The sequence below is a fragment of the Elgaria multicarinata genome, chromosome 1, assembly GCF_023053635.1.
Source record: "Elgaria multicarinata webbii isolate HBS135686 ecotype San Diego chromosome 1, rElgMul1.1.pri, whole genome shotgun sequence".
In the NCBI taxonomy this organism is placed as follows: domain Eukaryota; kingdom Metazoa; phylum Chordata; class Lepidosauria; order Squamata; family Anguidae; genus Elgaria; species Elgaria multicarinata.
This window is the reverse complement of record NC_086171.1, coordinates 201,363,388-201,386,824: the sequence shown is the minus strand read 5'-3', so window position 1 is coordinate 201,386,824 and position 23,437 is coordinate 201,363,388. Positions and strand designations below refer to the sequence as shown.

The 23,437-nt window shown below is 44.3% G+C and overlaps 1 protein-coding gene across 3 annotated transcripts in view; it reads left to right on the top strand.

The window, feature by feature from the left end:
* PMEPA1 (prostate transmembrane protein, androgen induced 1) overlaps positions 1 to 23,437 on the top strand; it is a 172,814-nt gene that overhangs the window by 51,805 nt on the left and 97,572 nt on the right. For all 3 annotated transcript variants that reach the window (XR_010026429.1, XM_063146539.1, XM_063146528.1), the window contains exon 2: positions 15,878 to 16,032. Coding sequence is in view for 2 of the 3 variants with exons in the window: in XM_063146539.1 (XP_063002609.1) it covers positions 15,878 to 16,032 (155 nt within the window). In the remaining variant the exon portion in view is untranslated. The remainder of the gene's footprint in view (positions 1 to 15,877; positions 16,033 to 23,437) is intronic.

Genomic DNA, 23,437 nt, shown 5'->3' with positions numbered 1-23,437 from the left:
AAAGCTCCAAGCCCAACAGAATACTGGACAGAGCTCCCAGTGGTCAGGAGTTAAGCATCCAACATACCTCCTTGTCTGTTTTATATACACTAGCCATAGCCTGGTCCTCTATATCCTTGCTACACATCACCTTTCTTTTCTGGCATCATTCTCACTCAAACCTGTTAGCTCTGGTTTGCGGATTTATATAATCTGAGAAATAGCAGTAGCAGCAGCTATATAGCTCTGCAGCCCAATTTCCATTCCATATGGCCAGTTATGCCTCCCTCTTGTTAAAATTTGGCCTCAGCAACATTGAAAGTTACTACAAATTTCCATATTTAATAGGCAAACTTGTTCCTTGTTAAAAGTGACTCATTTCCTGGTTTTTCAGAATGTTTTGCCAGATGAAAATAGGGCATGCTCGCTTTACATTAGGCAGGAAGGGAGCCCTGTAGAAAGGGGAGCATTGAGCCAGATAGAACAAGCATTCTGCCTTAAGTGACTGCAAGAGCTCACTGGGGTGGGGGGGAGGCAGGGGAGAGAGATAGGAGAGGTACTGCACGTCCAAAAGGATGCCAGCATGGTTGATGAGTAAAGTCAAGGACTCTGCGAAAGGCTAGAAGGCTTCCTTTAAGAAGTGGAGATCTTACACAAATCAGAACAAAAAAGAGCACAAACTCTGGCAAAACAAAATATGAGTTGATAATAAGTCAAGTTTTAAGAGAATTTGACGATCATATTGCCAAATACATTCAAACAACCAATTTGCATCTCTTTACATACATCAGAAGCAGAAAACCAGCCAGGGAAGCAGTTGGGCCATGAGATTAGAAAGGGTATGAAAAGATTAGTGAAGGAGGATACGGAGATTGCAGAGATACAATTTGTCGCATCAGTATTCATTCGCTGTAGATGTTGAACAGGTACTCACCTGAACAATTTCTTTTGGGCAAGGTATTTGAAGAACTAAGTCAAATAGGGGTGCAAGAGATGACGTTCTAGGGCTATCTGACAAATTAAAGCATCACTGGGTCTGGGGGTCATAGATCCAAGAATTCTTAAAAGGGCTCCAGTGTGAAATGGTTCACTTTCTAACCAAAAAATATGCAACTTTGCCTTCCTTACCCCAGAGGCTTGATAGGCAGATGTACAAGTAGTAGTCCCTCCTAGCCTTTTCCCACTCTGGCACCCTCCAGTTGTCTTGGACTATGGGAGTTGTAGTTCCACACATCTGGAGGCCACCAGGTTAGGGAAAGGCAAGTCTAACCCACTGCTGCTCACTCTTCCAGATGTGTTAAATGGGGGAAAGGTTACTTCTACATTTGTGCTCCCTTCACACCTGATGTGTTGTGCTTATGGTCTCTTCCAGTGGAGGCTGGTGACTCCGGTGCATCTTGGATAGCTCCTTTACAGTTCTGACTGAAAATCAGAATGAATAAAGAGCCCCACTGAAATCGGAGCCACCAGCCTCCATTGGTCTCTTCCGGCATTTCATTCCAGGGGGAGGCACATTCCAGGCGGAGAGGCAAACTGCCCTGACTCAGCCATTGTTCATAAGAATGGCTGCAAAGTCCCTCTGTGCGTATACAGAGAGCCCTCTACAGATGTTCTAATGGGCATGCATACATTGGGGACAGGGCCTGCTGCTGAAGAGAACCTATGGTTTGTTGTTAGGTTGTGAACTGTGGATTGTTTAAACAATGGGTTGTTATTAATGTATGAATCCAGAATCATGTGTTGGTAATGGGTTGTTTTGCCAGGCTACAGAGGTAATGGGCAAGAGCAGTAAAAACAACAACCCACCTCAGCTCGATGGACCAGTGGTCTGACTCAGTAAAAGGCAGCTTCATACAAGTTCACTGGGCGACCTTGAGCCAGCCACACACTCTCAGCCTAACTTACTTCACAGGTTGCTTTGAGCATAATATGTGGGTAAGCCCTATGTTGGCCAACCTGTGGGGGAGTATCTGAGCTCCTTGGAGGAAGGATGAGAAATGTATCTATCATATTTAGAGGTACAAAGGATAATGTTAAGAAGCAGTGAATGTCATTTGACCCTGATAGAAGCAGCACTTTTTCTCCTGGTCGAGAAGAGTAATATAATAATATTCTTTGTTGCAAAGATAGCAATTGAGTTGAGTCTTCATTTTGAAAACACACACACACAGAGAGAGAGAAAGAGAGAGAGTGAGAGAGATTTTCTCCATTTTTAAAAAATGTCTCCAAATGCTCGACGGCTACAGCATTTGAAAGGTACCTGGCTTCTATTGCAACGTTATTCCTTAACGTGTCTGCTTCAATTTGGCTTGCAGTTCTAACGAAGCAGGTCTTCATTCAAATCAGGAGAAAACCTTGGCCAGGCCTGCGCTTGGAGCCGAGATAAATGAAATTGCATGCCCGTTGCAAGTCAGTCACATGGGGGTTGCTGGTGAGAATGACAATGAGTTTCCCCTTGCCTTGTCACACAGATTGCATTGGCTAACAAGATTAGATTTTCATAAATTTGAGACACTCCCCCCCCCTCCCTCATGCCTTCGTGGGCAGCCGGGAGTCCAGACATGACTGGATCTTGCACATACTTGGTTGTTAGCCAGCAAAGGGTGTGTGTGAGTGCGGGGGAGGGGGGATTCATTAGGGCAGTTTTAGGTTGTTCTAGGAAATAGATTTTGCCTCACTAAGTCTACAATACAGTGTAGCATCATGGAAGTCTGTATATGCTTCTGACCCATTTGGATTTTTCTGGATTTCCAGAAATAGCCTGTGTTTTTTGTTTGTTTTTAAATGTAATTAAGGGTCCCAGCATGGAAACAAACCCAGCCAGTTTGGGGACTGAATGTTGAAACGTGGTAAAGATGGCGATCTGCAGAATTTGACGTGCAACTATCTTCTCATTGCTTCTCTTTGTTCTCTGAAAGGCTGCAGGGTGGGCAGCAGTGTTCCGCCTAGAGCGGGAGTGCGCAACCGCCCCACAATCTCCTGGAGCCATATTGGATGTGTACGGGGATGGCAGGGGCTGCACATGCATGTGCTGATATGCATGCACACACGCTCGCATACAACTCACATGAAACTGTGCATGTACACACTCATTCAAATCCAATTCCTGTCCAAGAGTGGGTCAGAAGCCTGGTATCTGCTTTGATCAGATGAAGCCAACATCCCTGCCAGGAGCGACGCAGCCATCCGGGGCTCCTGGCTCCTGTGTCTCCTCTAACCCACTCCCTTGCTGATGGATCCTAACATCCCGCACTCTGCTACCTTGAACTTTTCCAGAACTAAATAGGGCGCAGGGAAGTGGCTTAGTGGTACAGTGCATGCTTTGCTTGCAAAAGGTCTTGGCATCTCCAGGTAGGGCTGGGAAAACACCTGCCCTGGAGAGCCACTGCTTGACGGTACTGGGCTAGATGGAGCAATGGTCTGACTCAGGATAAAGCAGTTTCCTACGTTCCTAAAAGGAAAATTGCTCTAGCTACAGCCTCTATAGTTCCTGCTATTGGTCCTGTTTCTAGAATATGCTAGGAAGTAGTCAGGAGCCTTCAAGCACTGCTTCCTGGGTTACCCAAGGGATGCTGAAGGAATGAGGCTTCTATGGCAAGAACCAAAGTGCCTGATTGAAATACATTTTTCCTTTTCCTCCCTGTTTCTCCCCCCCCCCTGAGGATTTGAGGGACCAACGGTCAGGGCTTAGGCAAATTTTGCTCAAGGACACAATTTGCACCCCTGGTCTAGAGGAATAGCAAAGTTTCTAAAGATTCTAGAGTTCTAAGGTAGTAGCTAAGAGCCTTGTTTTCAATTCTCTGCCATAAACCTGTTACATGACCTCTGGGGAGCCAGTCTTTCTCAGCCCCCCACCCCCACTGCCCTATCTGTGCTGCATTATAACAACACTCATCTACCTTGCACTGTTGTTGTAAGGAGCTATATAAATTCTAAATAGTATTATTATTATTAAAGAAGCAGTACGTGCATCACCACCTTCCTTTCTAAAATTTTGAAATGAAGTTCCTTGGTTAACGCTAAGCACGATCAATAATCATTTTCACATTAATCCTTTGGCTTGCATTTTGCAAAGTACTTTATGATCGCTCTCATTAATCTGCACAGCAACCTTGTGAGGTCGTTACTTTATTTTTCTTCCCATTTAACAGATGGCACACTGAGGCTGTGAGCAAATGATCTACTCCATGGAGTTCATGGATGAGCAGGAATTTGAACCCTGATCCTTCTAAGTCCAAGGCAACACACTAGCCACAAGACTTTGTTAACAGTGACATTGGGTCATTCCATTAGTTTTGCTACTTAGTACTTCATACGCTCTGCATTTTGGTAGTCAGTGCATTGGGCTAGGCTTGATTCCAAAAATCTCTCTAGCAAATCCAACCCAGTGACTGCCAGTTAGCCATCCCTGACCTAGTATAAAGCCTTTCCAGAGTGTGAGCATCAGGCATGTTTCCTTCCCAGGTTTCTTCTACCTCATCACCCAGGGTTTGTACAGCTGCACTCTTGCGAAGTGTGTGACTGTTCGATTTTTTTCCCCCAGAGCTGCTGTGCAGTCATGCAAAGCAGACTTGAAAAAGCCACACACCTAGTTATCTGTGGCAAATAAGAATTGCCTCCAGGTGACTAGGCAGGAAAACCTCTATAAAGTTAACTCACTCTTTTCTTTCATCATCATCAATTTATTGGTATGCTGCCTTTCTCCAGTAAACGATGACTGATGTAGGTCACAAGCATCTCAGAATAGCATGCTGTGAATAACATAATACCAATAAAACAAAGTAACATTTCAAAACAATCGACAAGTCATTCCAAAGCACGTTAGCAAGATTTAAATAGCCCTGTCATCATTGGGCCACAAATATTATTTATTATTCTATTTCAAATGTTTACATCAAAATTCACTATTTGAATTTCAAACCTTTAATTTGATATCATTTTTGTTGTTTCAATGGTTTGTGCTTTTCTGAGCATTGAAGGGATGTTTTCTGATTTGCTGAATTGAGTTAGAGCATGTTACAAAATGCTCTTGTAACTGAGATACTGCTTAGCTTGACTGCATCTTATTGGATAGTATGAAATACTGTCTGCTACTTGCTGATGGATACTGTTAAATACTGTCTGTAAACTAATCAGATACTATCAAATGTTGGCTACATGTCAGCTCTCGAATTTGTGTCAAAAGTTGATTGCTGTCAGAACAATCTTTGGATATTTTTGATCTTTGGATGTCAAGGTCCAATATTTGGTGAGTACTCATCCACCAATACCCACCAAATATCCATAAACCAAAATATCCAGAGAATTTCTTTGCTAACGATAGATAAAATGATTTTGCCCCACAGTGGGAATTTGGGAGAGCAAATTCATTTGATCTATATTTCGCAAAGATTTTGTGGGTTAATACTTCTTGTGCACACCCACATACATACCTGTGGTGGTTTATTTGTACAGTGAATAGCAAAGCCCTCTCATGCTGCCCGTCGTAACATCAAAGTTACAATCAGTGTACTGCCCTGTTAGGCAGGAACCACATTCTCTGCAAAAGCCTCATTAAGTCCCACTGGAGTAAGTGGTTTGAGGTTTACGGCCATAATTGAAGAAAACTGGCTATTGCAAAAACTCCTGAGACAATTGTATGAGCGCTGGCAACCCTTAGTCACAGATGAGTATTTTTACTCAGTTCTTGAAACTGATAATGCTTATGGGAATGTGCGAAAAAATATTTATTTGTGAAAGGAATCTATTGCACTGCTCCCTGCTCCTGCTGCCCAGATTCCCAAAGCGTCACTGTTTGTCTAGACAGAAAATACAAAGAAGCAGGTTGTGTCACTTCAATGCAGTGTCTGAACCTGCCTCTGAAATGTATTCAGGAGTAAAAATTATGCTAAATTAAATTAGTGTGACCTTACTTTGCATTTCGAAGCCACATTTGTCCGTCTCATAAAGCTTGCTGCATCCATCACCTTTCCCTGGGGGAAATTACAGAGAAAAATGGAATGAGGTCTCCTCTAATTGAAAAGTGACAATGATTAGGAAGCCCAAATACAAAATGTGTTAGGTTTTTTTTAAAAAAAAAAAACACAACCCACACATAAATAGACGTGAGCTGAAAGATAAATTCGTGTAGTTTATTTCTTTTTCCTCAAAGGGTTTTCTTTGCACTGTGATGAAGTATCTTGCACTGTTTTGGTGGTAATATATTAAGCTGATATTGGCTGTTGAGTTCCTCTCCACTACATCTTTGACTAGTAGTCCGAATTAAAAGTTGATTAGTAGATTCAGCTCCTCACATGTCTACCAGCTCCTGAATATATAGTTAATGAATAATAATGCAAGAGAAGGTAGCCCTGAACTCTGTTTGTATCCCAATCTATCCTAGGTATAGGGAGAATGCAGTCCTATCTATTTCTTTGATCTTGGAAGACAAGATATATAGTACACCCATCAAGATGCTTTCTCTCTAGAAGTAGAAGGGCTCTGTTTTGGGGTAGGGGTGGGAGATGGAAGCTAGTGGTGCATAAGAAGTTTATTGGTTACAAAGAGTGAGCCCCCCAGCCTCACAATAATGATAAGATGAGACAGAAACCTAATGATAAAAGAACTCCAGGGTAATAGCCTTAGGTTATGGGCATGATTCTCCCTTGGTATTAACACTTGAATAGCTGCTCCCAATCCACCTAGCTTATGAGGAGACACCATATATGATACTGCTGGATGAATGGCATCTTTTTGCACCCTAGGCTGATCTGTATTCCAGTACTTCAAAATCTTCAAGTGAGTCATTGCTACGAATCCCTTCATTTATGTATAACAGAGCCTTTTCAGTAGTGGCACTAGCTCTTTAGAATTCCCTTCCTAAGGAATTTAGAAAGGACCCTTCCTTATATACTTTTGGTCAGCTGAAGATTTTACTCTTTGCATTACTGGAATGTTTGTTGCATGAAGATAGCTTGCTTATTCATGTTAAGGTGTATGGGTGTTTTTCAGAGCTCTTACCTTTAAAAACATGCTCACCAGCTTCTAGAATTTTGTGCATAGTTTTGACCTTTTGTTCATCACTTTGACCATAATTCATATGGGAAAGGTCTGTATGTGACTACGTGTATGTATACATACATATACATGTATATATACATACATAAAGGCAAGAGGGTGGCAATGGTAGCTGTAGTAGTAGTGAGAAATTCTGAAGGTCACTGAACTTATATTAAGTGAAGATAACCATGATTTCTCCTAATGTTGCTCACCTATTCTCTAACTCTTCTCCGCCATTATAAGGACTTAGCAATGCTCTTTTTTTAACTTTTACTTTTTTTGATTTCTTTTTTCTTTTCTTTTTTGTGGGATGGGGGAAGCTGAAAATCTCAGATTCTCTCTGAATGTTGAGTGGAACACTAATTGGAGGCATGGGGTCTCTGGTTTGGATCAGGCCAACCACAGGGGTTAAAGCCCCTCCCCATACTAGGGTCCCAATTCAGATGGGGTTCCTTTGCCTACTCAACAGTGAAAAAAGAAAGAAAGAAAAAGAGAATGCAGCTGCTAGCTATATCTTTAAAGTAATGTCTGTTTGGGCTCTGAGTTCAGGTACGTACCAGATTACATGCTGGTGTATGCATTGGTAAAATCAAAAACTTGCAGAATATTATTATTCACATATCATGAACCTTGATAATACTTTCTCTCAAGAATTCTAGGGCTGTTAACAGATTAAATAATTTGGCACTGCAACTCTATCTTTCTATCTATCCATCACATTGCTTCTCTGCTCTTCAGCGCTAAAAGAGCTTCCAGACCGGTTAACCATTAAAACCAGGAATTTAAAACAACAATAATCTCATTAAATCAATAAAACAACAGAACATTACAGAAGATTTATAACAGCAACAGTGTTAAAATCACTTTTAGAACCATAGCAATAAGATTAAATAACATCAAACTATCTAGAAGGCCTGAACAAATTAAAAACAACAACACCTGGTGCGAAAATAATATAATCCGGCATCAGCTGAGCCTCTGTAGAGAAGGAAGTTCCAGAGATAGGCCACCACCACTAAAAAGTCCCTGACTTGGGTCACTGTCCACTTTGCTTTGGATGGTGGTGGAATCCAAAGAAGAGCTTCAGAAGATTCTCAGGGTCTAGCAAAAAATAAACAAGAAGACCCATATATATGCTCTCCCCCTGCCCCCCCCCCCCCCCATGGGGAAATGTATATTCTTAATTCAAGTCGTGGGTATTGCCTGCTGCTGGATCCCATGCACACCGCTTTTCCATGCTGCTTGTTCTCTGCCATTCTGTTAGAGTAAAACACTGGTGCATATTTTCATCCGGCCCATGTTCTTCTTAATATCACTAATGCTGACACCTGTTTGGAGGGCGTGTAATCTGAAATATCTGGGAATATCCCATTGAAATGAGGGATTCTCTCTCTACCTCCTCCCCAATAGAGGGGCTGTATCTCCCCTCTCCCTCCTTTTTTTATCTTTTTGCATTCTCAAAAAGACAGCCAAGGTGATGTAAAAAACCAAGCGCTCAGCGTTACAAATGAAATAAAATGAATGAACGAAACAGGCACTATGCACGAGAGAAAGAGAATGCAAGATCCTGCTTCTGGCATCAGATTCTGCAAATCCGAATGTGCTGAAAGAGTACGGCTGCCTTCAGCCCTATATAATACACACACATAGGCACAGATAAGAGTCTGTGGGAACCCTTCTTCCTGCCCTTGAAGAGATGCACTCGTAAAATTGAGCTGGTTCAGAGTGGGGGGGCGGAGAAGGCAGCCAATTCCGTGGGCTTCTCTGTGAACTTATCCCGGCCCCCTGTGACTCTCTCCCATCAGGCAGAAGGTACCGAGAGGCCTCCACGGTGCGTGATGTGACTGCCAAAAGCTGCGCCTGGACTCCACCCTTGAAGTTCCCTCGTCTGTCTGCCAGAGTGCTTAAAGCTGTCTAGGGCTCAGCCAACCGTGCCCAGGGTGAAAGCGGTTAACACAAGGACAAGGGGATTGTTCCCCAGTTGGGTTCCTGTTACCTTTAACCCCTCATGGCTGCAACCAAACAAAAGGAACCGGCACGTCATGCTTTCGGCGGCCTCTCGTCCTTTTTCGGTTACGCGGGGAGGCCTCCTTACAAAGGGAGCCCTTGAATGTGTGCCCCCCACCCCCGGCCTCCTCCCTCTTAAAGGGCTAAACATTCAAATGAGGCAGACGGCCCTCTCTGTGACTGGCCTTTGTTGTTTTCCCCCACCTCTCCGAACCTTGACGCCAGTTGCGCCACGTTTTTTGGACATGTATCTCATTACGGCACAAAGGCGAGCGCTGCCTCTCCCCTACCCCCACCCCCACCCCCAGCCCAGTTTGGGAGGCGATTTCAAGGCCTCTGTTTATTTACAGGCTCTGTCGACAATCCCCTGTGAGAGGCTGTGGCAAGGATGGAGGTGTTCGGAACAATATGTGCACTATATGATACTTGCTGAATGGAGAATAGGGCTCTCGCTTAACGCATGGAAAGCCAGTGAGGGAAGGAAGCAGCAGGGGAATGGAGGAGAGTTTTATGCTGTTGCCGGGTGAAATCTCTGTCCTTCAGCCCCGCGACTACGAAGTTGGTTCCAATGAGGCCCTCACTGGTGTTGATAGATGCTGAGGACCTTGAGGGAAAAGAATAGGTTCAGTTTATGTGAGAACCATCAAGGTTGTGCTGATTGGGGTAGGCGTACACCCTGGGTGTCACCCCAATATTAGGAAACAGCGGTGGGTGGAAGGAATGGAAGCCAGGAAATACAAGAGGACATGATATAGGCAAAATTATTAGGCATTTCCAATACATTATAGCTTTCCTTTCCTTTAAGTAAACCGTCTCTAAGGTGTGTTGTAGGTTTTTTGAGTGCATATATCTTGGCCAAGGGGGACTTTATCAGTTACAGGTGAATCTTGGCTGCTGTCCTTCGTGGACAGTTAGGGATGTGGCCACCAACAGCTATTCTTTATTTAGCCTCCAGGATTGATTGTTATAGTATGTTCTATGTGGGGCTGCCCTTGAAGACTGGTACCAGATTCATTGGACTGGCAGGGTTCGGTGGGCAAGAACTTGTACCCCATGCCTTCAGCAACTGTTTTAGTGTAAACAAGTTTTAAGGTTGCAGTCCAGGGCAGGATCTACGCTACTTCTGTATGATGGTTTATAAGGGTATTGATAACTGTTGGGGCCCAGGACACATTCCATATATCGTTTACAAACCACTTTCAAAGTGTTATATCTTGCTTGGTGTTGTAGATCTGGCTCTGCACACAGCTAGGGTGCTGAAATCAATAGACTAAGTGCACCATTGCAGCTCAAAGGCTTCATAGTTGTATTTTTTGGCCAGCCATTCTCCCCGCCCCTCAAAGATGTTGTTTTATGGTATGTTTTATTGCTAGAATTTGTTATGGGAAGTAATGATTTTTTATGCGTTTACTGCTTTGTTGTTTTAATTGTAAGCTGCTATGAGATATTTCTCATGATATAAAAAGCAGGATATTAAATTACGTAAATAAAGAAATAACATTATTATTATTATTATTATTATTATTATTATTATTATTATTATCTATATCTTCCACAATCAGCTGACAAGTCAGATCAGATAATTCATGATGTTGACCCCAAATAAATTAATTCAAAGTCAAGCAAGCAAGTAAAAGTTTTTATAAGGATATGGTTTAGAGTTACTGAAGTTATTTAGGGCACCTTTGGGAAGAAATGTTGGAAATTTAATATGAAGGGGGGGGCAGTGGAGGGTGCAACCAGTGGCTGGCACAGGAGCTGCTACTTAACAGATTGTGATCCAAAGTAACTGGCAGAGCTGGAGGGGGGGGGTCTGTTTGGCATTTCATTTGCTTTCACTGGCACTTACCCAGGCTTGGATGCCAGAAGGAAATCTCACCAATAAGTTTATCCTTCTCTCCTCCACTTTTTCCCCCTCACCAGTCAGCACTCACTGATCAATTTTTTTAAAAAAAACCCTGCAGGGACATAGTCCTTTTTGTTCTAGAGCCTTGCTTGTTTTTTTGACTAAAAACCATGGGGCTGAGAGCAGATTTTGCAATGGTTTCCATGGCTGCTTCTCTTTGAACATAGTTTGGATAAAAATAGTTAGCAATGATGCTCGATGTCTTCCTTCAAGTGTTTCTGTCCCCCACCACCACCGTGCCAATTGCTTTCAATTTTCTTTTAAATAATAAAAAAATCACACCCAGAAGGGCTAGGGTTCAAGTCTCCTAGCTTGCCTCTGATTCCTGCGCCGTGAGGACTGGATCCAGTGCCTGAGTGGCTTGAGAAGAGCACTCTGCACATGTTCATGTGTCCCAGAACGTGGATGAAACAACCCTCATAATAACTTGAAATGGGAGTTTTTAGTTCTAAGGCTTTATCCTCAGTGTACAAATTTTGGAGGCAGGTGGGGAAAGAAAGATAGGGAGCCCCCAGAATAAATCCACAAGCCCTTTTTGATGCCCCCTGCAATTTTACCCAACCCTACCCTGATACCTTTCTAAAAACAGTAGCTAAGTGGGCCCGCCCCAAAAGGTAAAAGGGTCAAGGTGCTTCTGCCTCCCCCACCCTGAAATGCACATAATTCAAGCACTGCTTTACACCAGCTTTCCAAACAGGTTCCAGAGCCAGAAATCCATAAGCTCTAGACATCTTGTTCAGTTAGCTAGGCTAATGACCCGCCCGCATAAATTTAGCTTGAAAGTATGTGACATTCCCTTTGATTAAACAAAAGAAAAAAAAGAGTGGGATAAAATTTACTTATTACATATTCAGGCTATCTCCAACCCTTGGGGTAAGGAGTGATGTCACAGAATGTTCAGCGCATGCTAAATGCAGAAGGGTGAAGTGTCATTTGCTAAACTTTGATAATCAATTGCAGCTGCTGTGAGGAATCCAACTGAGAAGAAAAACCTCACACAGAGCCTGGGGGTGGGGTGGGGACAGAATAAGCATTGTGCTGTTTGTTGGTGGGACAGAAAGAAAGATAAGGCTGAATTTCACCCACAGCTTAAAATAGCCAGACAGTTCTCTTACTTCAGGTCTTAGTGGAACTCCAATAGAATAGTGCTGGGAAAGTTGCTAGCAGGGGCTGTCATGTGCCATTCTGCTACCATATATGTGGAGGATCTGTGTCACATGAATTGCACTCCCGTTGTGTAATTGTGACAACCTGCCGTAGATTATGAACTCACCTGGCCAGAAGGTTGTCTACCAATGCAAGCTTGGGACCAAGCTACTGTTTCATGTGTCCGGTTTGTTGTTGTTTTCCTTTTAGAATAGTCACCAGGAGGACAACGATCAGGATTGGTACTGCAAGGATGGGTGTTAAAGGTCCCCCCAGCTGGAAGCTTCCTTCCCATCCCAGACAGCAACCAGAGGGAACGTTTGGTGGGCCACAATGAGAACGGAAAAGGTTAATCCTCCACCCCAGGGCCGGAAGGAAGGTTAGGCACAGTCGGGCTTGAGGACCCATTCCCAGCCAGGGCCCACTGACAAGTCTCCCCTGGACTTACTCCTCTTCTTCACCCTTGCAACCTGGTTGTTGCCTCTTGCTCTGCCCCAGACAATGGTGGTAGTGAGAAGGAGAGCAGTAGATACTCACTTCCTGGCTCTCTGCCTGTAGCAACCATGAGAAAGGGGACAAGAGGCAGTAGCAGCAGGTAACAATGGCACTGAGAAGGGAGACTCGCCGAGAGAGGACGTCCATTGAGGGCGTCTTGCCCAAGAGCCCCCCAAAATCTGCAACTGGTACTCCTCCTCCCCATCACCCCAATCCTATCCCCCTCCCCACTCCCAGTTGCTATTTTAAAAGGGGGAGGGAATAGACCTGCATGCCAGGGGAAACCATCCACTTAGCCTAATGTGTAATTTGGGCCTCACTCTGTTTTCTAAGGCTGAGCTCCCCCATCTCTGATAAAGGCTCAGCCCCGTTTCTTGCCTACAAAGTTCCTGAGTCAGGCGCATAGAGCCCGTGAGGGAAAGGCCTACTTTCCTTTCTCCTTCCTGCCTGAAGCACAGGTGAGCATCTGTGTGTTTTGCAGCATTAATCTCTTGGCCCAAGGACAGGGAAGAGAACTCTGGCAGGGCTCCCTCGGGGCCGTCTGCTTAGAGAATGCTTCTCCCTGGGCTCCCACTGCCTGCGAATAATCGTATCAAGCCAATGCCTGTGTCGTCGTGTCTCTGGGATCACATTCTGTCCTTCTGAAATCTTGCTGCAGCCCAAGCAAAGTGAGGGGGCCGGTATCAACCGTTGGAGTTATTCCTGCCTTCTCTCTTTCTCTTTCTTTCTCTCTCCTCAAACTCCGCCGAAGTTTAACTAGTAGCCTGTTGCTGCTTGTTCTCCTTTGCTTGGCGGCTTGGGTTGCATTTCTTCCTCTTCTCTCCACCGCCGCCCCCCCCCCCCCCGTCCCTCTTCTTCTTTCGCAATACACTTCTGTGCCAACTGTAGCCATTCAAGCTGCCACTGCCAGCTGGCTGAACGGAGCCCTGAATTAAATTACGTCTGGAAGTCTGGTATGTGGATGCCGCTGGGAATGGTAGGTTAAGAAAAGCCTGCGCTTTTCCAACGGAAGGGCAAGGCTTCGTTGTTGTTGTTGTTTATATCAGCTGTGTGTCAGTCAGTGGATTTTGCTCAGGGACGGCTGAAATCCGGAGGAATCTCTTGCAGTTTGGGGAGGGGCGGCGTAGGGGCTCAAGGTGCATGTTTGGGAAGTTTTGCGGGCTTGGCAAACGTTTCCCTGAGCGATGGTTTAAAAATGGTGAGTATTTAATAAAGCTGCAAGCGTTAAGTGGTTCAAGGCTCAACTTGGATTTTTTTTTTTTAAGCGGGGAGGTGATTTTTAGCCTTCTCCACCCCCTCACCCCCCGATGTGTTACTGTAATAAAGAGAAACGGAAAGATTCAAGGTGGACTTTCCTACTAGCAATGAATAGGCCTTCTTTTCAGTTACAGGATACCTCCCACTTCCTCCTAACATCACTCCACCCCAAAGAAAGCACCTATCTTCAGTGGAGGCTGGTGGTTCCGATGTCAGTGGGGCAGTGCATCCGCTTTGGCTTTCAGTCGGAACCAGTCAGAACTCTAAAGGAACGATCCAACGTGCACTTCAGATAGCTCCTTTAGAGTTCTGACTGAAACCCAGCCCACTGACATCGGCACCACCAGCTTCCACTGCCTATCTTCGGGTTCTGGTAATATGCACATTTCATTACATGTAATCAACCTGGGAAAAGACACAAGATTAGTATTTTGGGCAACCGTTTGGCTAGAGGTCCTCAGTGGCTTCTCCTCCCTGAGTGGTGCCGCCTCCTCCTCACTGCTATCACCACTGCCCATTCGCTTGCCCTTCTGCCCAGAGGGAGAAGGCCATACGAGCAAAAGATGAGCTCTTCTTTTCCCTTTCTCCTGTCACTGCTTGCTCGCTCGGCCCAGGCAACATGCAGCGACTGCAAAGAGGGTGGAGCAACAGGGCCAGGAGCCTTTCAGGGTAAGGCTGTCTCCCCTGCTGAGGTGTGAGCCTCATCAGATGCCCAGCAGTGCCAACCTTTGGCACCAACACTGCAGATGATGGCTGAACTCACACTTATTGAATTGTTGCTTAGTCGTACTTTGTTGTGCTTGGAAATAAACTTGCTAGACCGGCACTTAGAATGGTTGCTTACTAGTCCACTTGGAACATGGCTAGCAGCATGGAGGCCTGCCAGTGGAGGCCTGCACTTCTTCCTGACCTGTCTTAAGTTACCCCCTGTTTGGGCCAGAGGGCAGAGTGCCACATGGCCATCCAGTACGCAGTGTGGCTCCTTCTCTTGTTTTGACTATCAATCCTGAAAGCCCTTCCATTCACATTTGCTCCAGCAGAGCCAGCCCTCTCCAAAGGCTCAATTATGATGGATTCAGACAGTAAATTTTCTTCTACTGAAATTGATTATACATATTGGCAGTCATAAAGCTTTGCAAGTCCAGTTTGGCTGGACCCATCGAGTCCTGGATCCTCTTTAGAGCTCTAACGAAGCCATCTACTATGCTGGCACCATGCATTCTACAACCTAGAGTTCCTGCAGCGTTATCTGAAGCAAAGTTAATGCCCTGCATTTTGCCCCTCCAGGCAACCTTGCATCGTTAGATTCCCATTACTTATTCACTGCAAAGCACATTATGAGTTGCGGGAGGAGGAGAGACTGACTTATTAATCTACTGATTTGGAGAGTTCAGTTGATATCTCTTGGGCGTTGCTTTTATTGTGGCATGTTTAGCTTTAGCTGTTGACAAATTATTTATACTTGAGGAATGACTGATCCAAAACCTGGCTGATTGAATCTTCTTGGAGCAGGATTGTCACTGGATTAGTTTTAATCCAGCCTGGTTTTGATTTGCATCCTGGCCACATTTTGAAGTTTGGTTTCTGTTTTAGGCAATGCAAGGATTCTTACACCCATGTTTCGGTTGGGAAAGATGGATGTTCTACCTCTCTTACTCTGGAAGATTCTGCTAACTTATATGCCTTTTTGCCCTTGGTGTTATGTCTTCTTTTTGTATTGCGTCTTTGTTCCTTACAAGTCAAGGCTGGGGAATTTGTGATCCTCCAGATGTTTTGGCTTATATCTCCCATTAACTCTAGCCAGCATAGCCAATAGTAAAGGATGATGGGAGCCGTAGGCCAAAACATCTAGGTGGGCACAAGTTGCCCAGGCCTGTAGTAGACTCCCAGACATTCTGTGGGTTTGGAAATTCTGAATCCACCGTTGCAGCTGTACTTCTTCACCTGCTTTGTGACACAAAGTACCTTTTATATGGTTTTATTTCTTTGGTGCCTTTTCATATTTTTTGACCTCTCAAAATACGTTGGCTTCTCTTCTCTCTTTTGTAGCGGAGTTGGAGTTCGTACAGATAATCATAATCGTGGTGGTAATGATGGTTATGGTGGTTGTCATCACGTGTCTACTGAATCACTACAAACTCTCTGCACGTTCCTTCATCAATCGGCACAGCCAAGGGCGGAGGAGAGAGGAAAACCTATCGTCAGTAAGTAGGCTCTGCCACCCTTAACTCTTTCCCTGCTAGTTCAAATTGCTTACTGTATATGTATTGCTCACCAGCTGATCTAGGCGGAACATACTCCCTTTGGAGTCACGAGTGGTCCCCGCTCTCTCTGCATTCAGGAAGGGGGTCAAGACATATCCTTTTTTTAACTTGGCTCTTTAAATTGTTATGGTTTTTAATGTTTTACTGTGCTTCTCCACCAGGAATTTATCCAACTCCCTTTTAAAGCCACCCAAATTGGTGGCCATCACTACATCTATGGACAAAAGCTTCTCTCTTCTCCGTTTGGTTTCTTTCATAAGAACATGAGAAGAGCCCTGCTGGATCAGACCAAAGGTCCATCTAGTCCAGCATTCTGTTCACACAGAGGCCAACCAGCTGTTTGCCCAGGAACCCACAAGTGGGACATGGGTGCAGCAACACCCTTCCACCCATGTTCCCCAGCAGCTGGAGTACATAAGCTTACTGCCTCTGCTACTGGAGGTAGCCCATAGCTGTCATGGCCTTCTTCTCAAGGATTTTATCTAACCCTCTCCTGCCACCGAGTGAGCCCTGGGCTCTATAACATAGAAGAGGACTCATAAGAGGACAGTTTGCTTAGAGCTCTCTCAAACCTGGCCTTGGCCCCAATCACTACCACCCTGAGGCATGCAGGTGAAGGGAGGCCTTAGAGTTCCAGGAAACCCCTGTAATCCACTTGCAACACTGAGTAACAACAGGTGGGGTTAAAAGAGTCAGAAATCCACATTACATGATGTCTAGAGCACGCAGCCAGGCGTATCTGGGGCCAAAAAGAGTCATCCTTGTGAAGCCTCATAGTCTAGCCTGAACATACAGCACATTGAGGTGTTTTTTACGTCAAACTGCAGGTGGGTATGGCCATGTCTGAAAGGTCCCTCACATACCATGACTCCCTGCAAGAAGAAAACCATTGCATCAGGGAAAAAGTGTTCTAGCCCATCCTTCATCCAGCTGTGCAGGGAGGTTCTTATTTATCTACTTATTTCATAGCGGAGTATCCAAAAAGGATAGCTCCCCCTCTTCCCATCCACCTGTAATGATACCATCCATTCTAACAGTAGTGTGCTACCTCAACTCTACTTTACGTGCAGATCTAGATAGAGACTGTGGAGGTTGGTGGCTCCACTGTCAGTGGGGCAGTGAATCCCCTCCGGGTTTGAGTCGGAACTAGTCAGAACTCCAAAGGAGCTACCTAAAGTGCAGAACAGATTCACCAGCACTGGGGCCACAGCTCCTGTCATCGCTGCTCTTTTATATTCAAAATAGCTCCTTAGAGTTCTGACTGGTTCCAACTGAAACCTGGAGCAGATTCACCATTCCACTGACACCGGAGCTGCCAGGCTCCACTGGATATAGAATGTAATGCTGAAGGACTTTATATGGCATGCGTTACTCTGAAGAGCAAAAGCTCCACAATGTAAAAGAAATCAAATAATTATGCCTTCGTTGCGATCTACCTATTGCCAGTATGTAACGACTAATTTGTGGATATATGCTGGGTGAATTCTTATAAAGGGCAGCAAAGCTCCCTCTAGTGTGTGAAGCCAAGAGCAACACACTGCATGCAAGCCAATGCCTTGAGAATCGTAGATCCTTTAGAGTTGGAGCGATCTTGGAGGGCATCGAAATCCCTGTGTTGGAAATACAAAGCTAGAGCGTCTCCATCCGAAGGCTGTTATGCTTCGTGAACTCGAGCAAGGGAGAGCCCACCAACCCAAAGCGATTGGTTCGTCATTGAGCTGCTTGTCTTACCATCAAGGTGCTTCTTTTAATATTCATGTGAATCCTCCCCTTCTGGAATTTTAAGCCAGTTCGATTTAGCCTTATTCCTCTTCTGTGTGACAGCCCTTTGTGTATTTGAGGAGTGCTGTTGTGTCCCCTACTCCCTCTTTGCAAATGGTTCACTATTTTGCAATTGAAAGTGCTGGTAAGGAAGTGGGGGGAAACGATCCCGATTGAGCCCATCGTAGATAGGGGAAGGATTGGAAGCCCCCAACCCCATGCTAGGGTCCTGATCTGGATCTCTAGAGTTAAAATGAAAACAAAAATAGAGGACACGGTTGCTAGCTGCTTCTTGAATGTCTTTTTTGGCCCTCAGTCCTCTCTTCTCCAGCCTATGTTCCTTCACCATTTCCATACCATTGACAATCTTCGGTGACCTCTTCTGAACCTGTTCTGACCCGTTTGTATCCTTCTTAAAGTTCGTATCCAGAACTGGACACAGTACTCCAGATAATCTCTGATTAGTGCAGAGTAAAGTGGAACTATTCCTTCTTGGAAGCTATAGTCCTATTTCTGGGCTGCTTCAGGCACTGCTTTTTCATTGGCTTTAAGTGGACACCTAAAATGGGGAGCGTGCTAAATACACATATTGTTCAGATACACTTGTCAGGGAACCATGACTGGCTGCAACTCCCTCTTGGGCAACCCTTGGTAGCAAACTAGTGTAATGTGTGACATGCCCCTCTGAACAAGTTGTTGCTAGTCAGAGTAGACCAGGGATAGGCAATCCAGTGCGGTCCACATGTTTTGGACTACAACTCCCACCATCCCCTGCCCATAGGCTATGCTGGCTAGGGCTGATAGCAGCTATTACCCAAACCATCTGGAGGGTTTGTCCCTGGATTTGTCCAATGGCTCTCAGCTTCATGTGTCTAGTTGGATGGATACCATCTGTCAGGTATGCTTTAGGGTGGATTCCTACATTGAGCAGGGGGTTGGACTTGATGGCCTTTAGGCCCCCTTCCAACTCTACTATTCTATGATTCTATGTGCTTAGCTCATCCTCTGACATTTTTACACCTTGTAAAGTGGTAGGAGTTTGCACACCATTGTCTACTAAAAGGAAGGTGGGAGTAGCCTCTGTTGGACGTGATCTGATTTGCCTTTCCACAGGGTAATGAACGATGGCAAGTCGAAAATGATATTCCAGTATTCACTGCTGTCAGGCTGGCTTGATACAACCAAGAAGGGACACTTAGGAAGGAGCCTTTATGCAGGGCATATAATATTTAGGGGACATTTGGAAGAAGTATGAACTAGCTCACCTGGTTTTTTTGTTGATGGTACGAATCCTCCATCCAGGACAGCATACTCACTTCGCATTGTTACCATTTTTGTGCCTTTCACAGCTTCACGGTAGGCAGAAATGTAACGACTGTATTTCGACCTGTCTTGGAACAGATCCTCCTATGATCACCCAATGCATCTTAGAAGCCCCTGGTATTTAGTAAAGCTACAGTTTAATCACTCTTTTTTTTTTCATTGTCAGTGGTGAGGAGAGGAAGCTAGAGAACGTTCTAACCTGTTCTAACCTGTATGGAATCACCAGCCAGTCTTAGAGTTTGTATCTTTTAGGCTGTTCTTTTTTAAAAAAATAATAATCATTTTTTAAATCATCCTGAATAGTGTTTATCTGCAGTTGGGGTCTTCAGTGGTATACCTGGGCACCCATATATCCATGGAGACCTCTTTTGGTATCCTCTAGGCTCTCTGCCTCTCCTGATTTTTATTTTATTAAAGATTTTTTAAATTAATCTGAGAGGTGACGTGCTGCAAAGTCTTCCCATGCTTTCTTCATTACAGTTCCAAAGGGTGGTTTTGTGTTATGGAGCACAGAGGGCACCTCTGCCTTGTTCTCAGTTACTTGACCAAGTTACTTGTTTTTCAGCCTCATCAGTTTGCCATCTGTGAAATGGTTGCTAGAGCAGAAAACTGTGGGTTCAAAGAATGGTTTTGTGTTTTGGAGCTCAGAACCCCACCTTTGCCTTGTACGTAGGTTCTTGGACAAGTTATTCTTCTCATCTCATCACTTTGCCTTCTGGAAAATGAGTGTTTCGTAACTAGCCATGCCCACCATTTTATGAACAGTCAAGCCTCCTCCCCCCATGGCAGCCATTTTGTGAAAGCACCCACAACACATTCTCAAAATTCCAAATGTGAGCATTGACCAAAAGGTTTTGGGTCTACAGAAAGGTGACTGAATATGTTTTTGTTCATAATTATTTATTGCTATTTTAAAAAAATAAGCCAGGGCAACCTTTACCATGGAGCAGTTCAAGCAATTGCATTGAATAGCAGACCCAGGAGTGCCATTTTTCTGTCTCAATGTAATTTTGTTTAATAGATGTTATTAAATTGCATTTAATAAATTAGGAGAGGAAGCATTGTTTTGACCTTTTGCTGGCTCTGGAAACTTTAATCTGGATGAATGCATCCAGAATAAAAATAATGCAGGTTTGTTCTATGCAGAGGAGGCATAGTAGGGAATGTAGTAGGGAAAATAGATGTTCCAAAGCTCCAGCTTTTCAACCCCATGACAACCTCCATCCACTTCTTTCCCCACACTAGAGTACTCAACCTGACATCAGCTCAAAGACTTGGAACAGCAGATGGAATAATGCAATGGCATTGCCCACTTCTAAATTAAATATAAACCAGTGAGCATAAGGCAGTGATATACTCACCGCTTAGTAAATCTGCCCAATGGGATGATGAAAAATAAACATTCCAATGTCTCGTGGTGATTCCCTCCTTTGCACAGTAGTGTATCTTTTAACCCGCCAACTTGTCCTTGCAAACCACAATCCTGCCATGCTAAAGAACTGTTCATGTTTCTTGCTTGCCCTCTCCTAAGCAACAGGTCTTACCCTGTATCTTAGGTGAAGTGTAGAGATAGTCAATTAGGACCAGCTGATGACATAATTGAAGGGCTGGCAAAACCAAGCAAGGTGCTTGTGGCTATCTCTTGGGGGCCAGCTAAACCTTAGCCAGGCAAAGATGCAACCATCAAAACCACAGTTACCACCTACCTAACAGCTCTATGTATCTGCTGCACAGAGAACAGGTACATTTTAAGACCTACTGTTATGTGGAATGTGACAACTATTGCGTAGGCCTGCACTGACAGCCACTACAGGTTTACTCAGAAGCAACTCCCACTCACTTCAGTGGGTTTACTCTCAAGGAAATGTGCACAGAATTGCAGCTTCAGCGAAGTCAGATATGAACCAGGAAATCCCCATTTGAACGTTTGTCTCTTCCAGGGAACTCACAGTGGAGATGATAATAATATTGCCCTTCATTATAGGGAAGTTGCAGCTGTTACTGATTTGGTGCACGTCAAGGGCTTTGACCATTTCTAAAGTGTTCTACAAATGCAAAAGTGTCACTACGTGACATTGTACATTTGCACAATCATTTTTAACATTTTTATCTCACCACAAGGTTAAAAAAAATCCTATAATTCTGCCATGGTTACCTGTTTTTTAAATGAAGCCTCAATGGATGAAACAGAGAGAGCACTAGATGAAAAACCTTCTCTGAAAATTAACAGTACACTTCTGATTTTGTGTCTGTTTTTCTGCCGTCTGAGGGCGCATTTATATGTGTGCCTCTAGTTTTTTTCTTTGTTGTGGCTTTTGTGCATTTTAAATTCAAAGTGGAAACTAAAATTCAGGGCCAACTGGAATGACTGACTAATTCCCCAGCTACGTACAACAGCCTTCTGAAATATGGATGTTGTATTAGTTACATCACTCAAATGTTGCAACTCAATTAATATGCCATATGAAACCAACATTGGCAATCCATTATCTTTCATTCCAAAGTAGTCCCTTATCTTATATGTAGTGTTTTTGAGACAAGATTTACTATAAAACAGAAGGAAAGGGAAAGCAGCTGGATCATCTCATTTCCATATAAATCACTTCCTTCCCCCCTTTTCTGGTAGCAACACCGCCTTGAGGTTTGTGTGCAGAGTCCGGGGTTTAAAAAAAACCACAGCATAATAGGTTGGATTTGTGAGGCAATTGGTACCATGTGCAACGCAACGAAGTGTGCTGCATATTACGCCAGCACTGTAGCCCACAAATTGGCACTGAGGGTATACAGTGCAGAAAAGGGCAACTGAAATGATCAAAGGGCTGGAGCATCTCCCTTATGAGGAAGGGTTACAACAGCTGAGATTGTTTAGTTTGGAAAGAAGGAGGCTAAGGGGAGACCTGATAGAGATGTACAAAATTATGCATGGTGTACTGTAGAGAATGTGGATATTGGGACGTTTTTCTCCCTCTCCCATAATATTAGAACCCAGGGGTCATCCCATGAAGCTGATTGGTGGGAGATTCAGGACAGATAAATGGAAGTACTTCTTCACACAGCGCCTGGTTAAACTATGGCATTCTCTACCACGAGATGTATAGTGATGGCCACCGATTTGAATGGCTTTAAAAGGGGGTTAGATAAATTCCTGGAGGAGAAGGCTATCAATAGCTACTAGTCCTGATGGCTATATGCTACTTCCAGTATCGGAGGCAGAAAGCCTATATACACCAGTTGTTGGGGAACATGGGTGGGAGGGTGCTGTTGCACCATGTCCTGCTTGTGGGTCCCTGGCCAATGGCTGGTTGGCCACTGTGTGAACAGAGTGCTGGACTAGATGGACCCTCGGTCTGATCCAGCAGGGCTCTTTTTATGTTCTTATGTTCTTACAATGGGAGTGGAGGGGTTGTTTTTAACTTTTAAAGCTACATTAGTTTCATTATACCTTTTTTGTTTTTTCTTTCCCCGTGTTGATTTCAGTAGAGACCCATCCTGTCTTCTGCTGCCTATAGCACTGTTGCTGTTTTTATCCAAATCACATGAAATGTGCAGGCCTTGCATGACTTCCCATGGGCATTATATGTGCCAGCTTTCAGGCAGATTGGACTACAATGAAGTTGAAAACAAATTTTCTTTGACACCCGTTTGGTTTTACGTTAATCTTAATCCCCCCACCCTAATTGGCTCAAAATGCCCTAGATGTTTGGGCTTGGAATAAGGACACGAAAACTGCCTTGTTCTATCAAACTGAGAGCTATCAAGACCAGATGCCCAGGGAAGTTCATAGAGAAGTCGTGATGGACGGAGTCATCCAATTTTTTTTTTGTCTTCGCACCAGAAACTCATATTCAGCCTTAGAACATGGGTGATTGATCTATAAATGGCTAGCCTTCATGAATTTCACTAGTCCTTACTTAAAGCAGAGGTACAAAAAGTGCACCCCACGTCCTGCCTGATCACCCCCAGCCCTCCTTCCCCTCCTCAGAAAAAAGGAGGAAAGGTCAGTTAGTCAGTTTATTAATTTTGGGCATGGACCAGTACAGAAGGGGGGGGGGAGAAGGAAAATGCTCCAGCAATAAGCTCTATGATTCTCGCCATAGATGTCTCGTTCCTAGAGCATCCTATGAAGCTGTGCTCAAAGGCGTCTGTAGGCTTACCAGGACGTCCTATGAATTGGACTTCTATGGCAGGAACCACAGAGTCTGTTTCTAGAGTGTTTTTTTCCTCCTGAAAAACTTCCAAGTAAGGATCCTTGAGCCAGAGA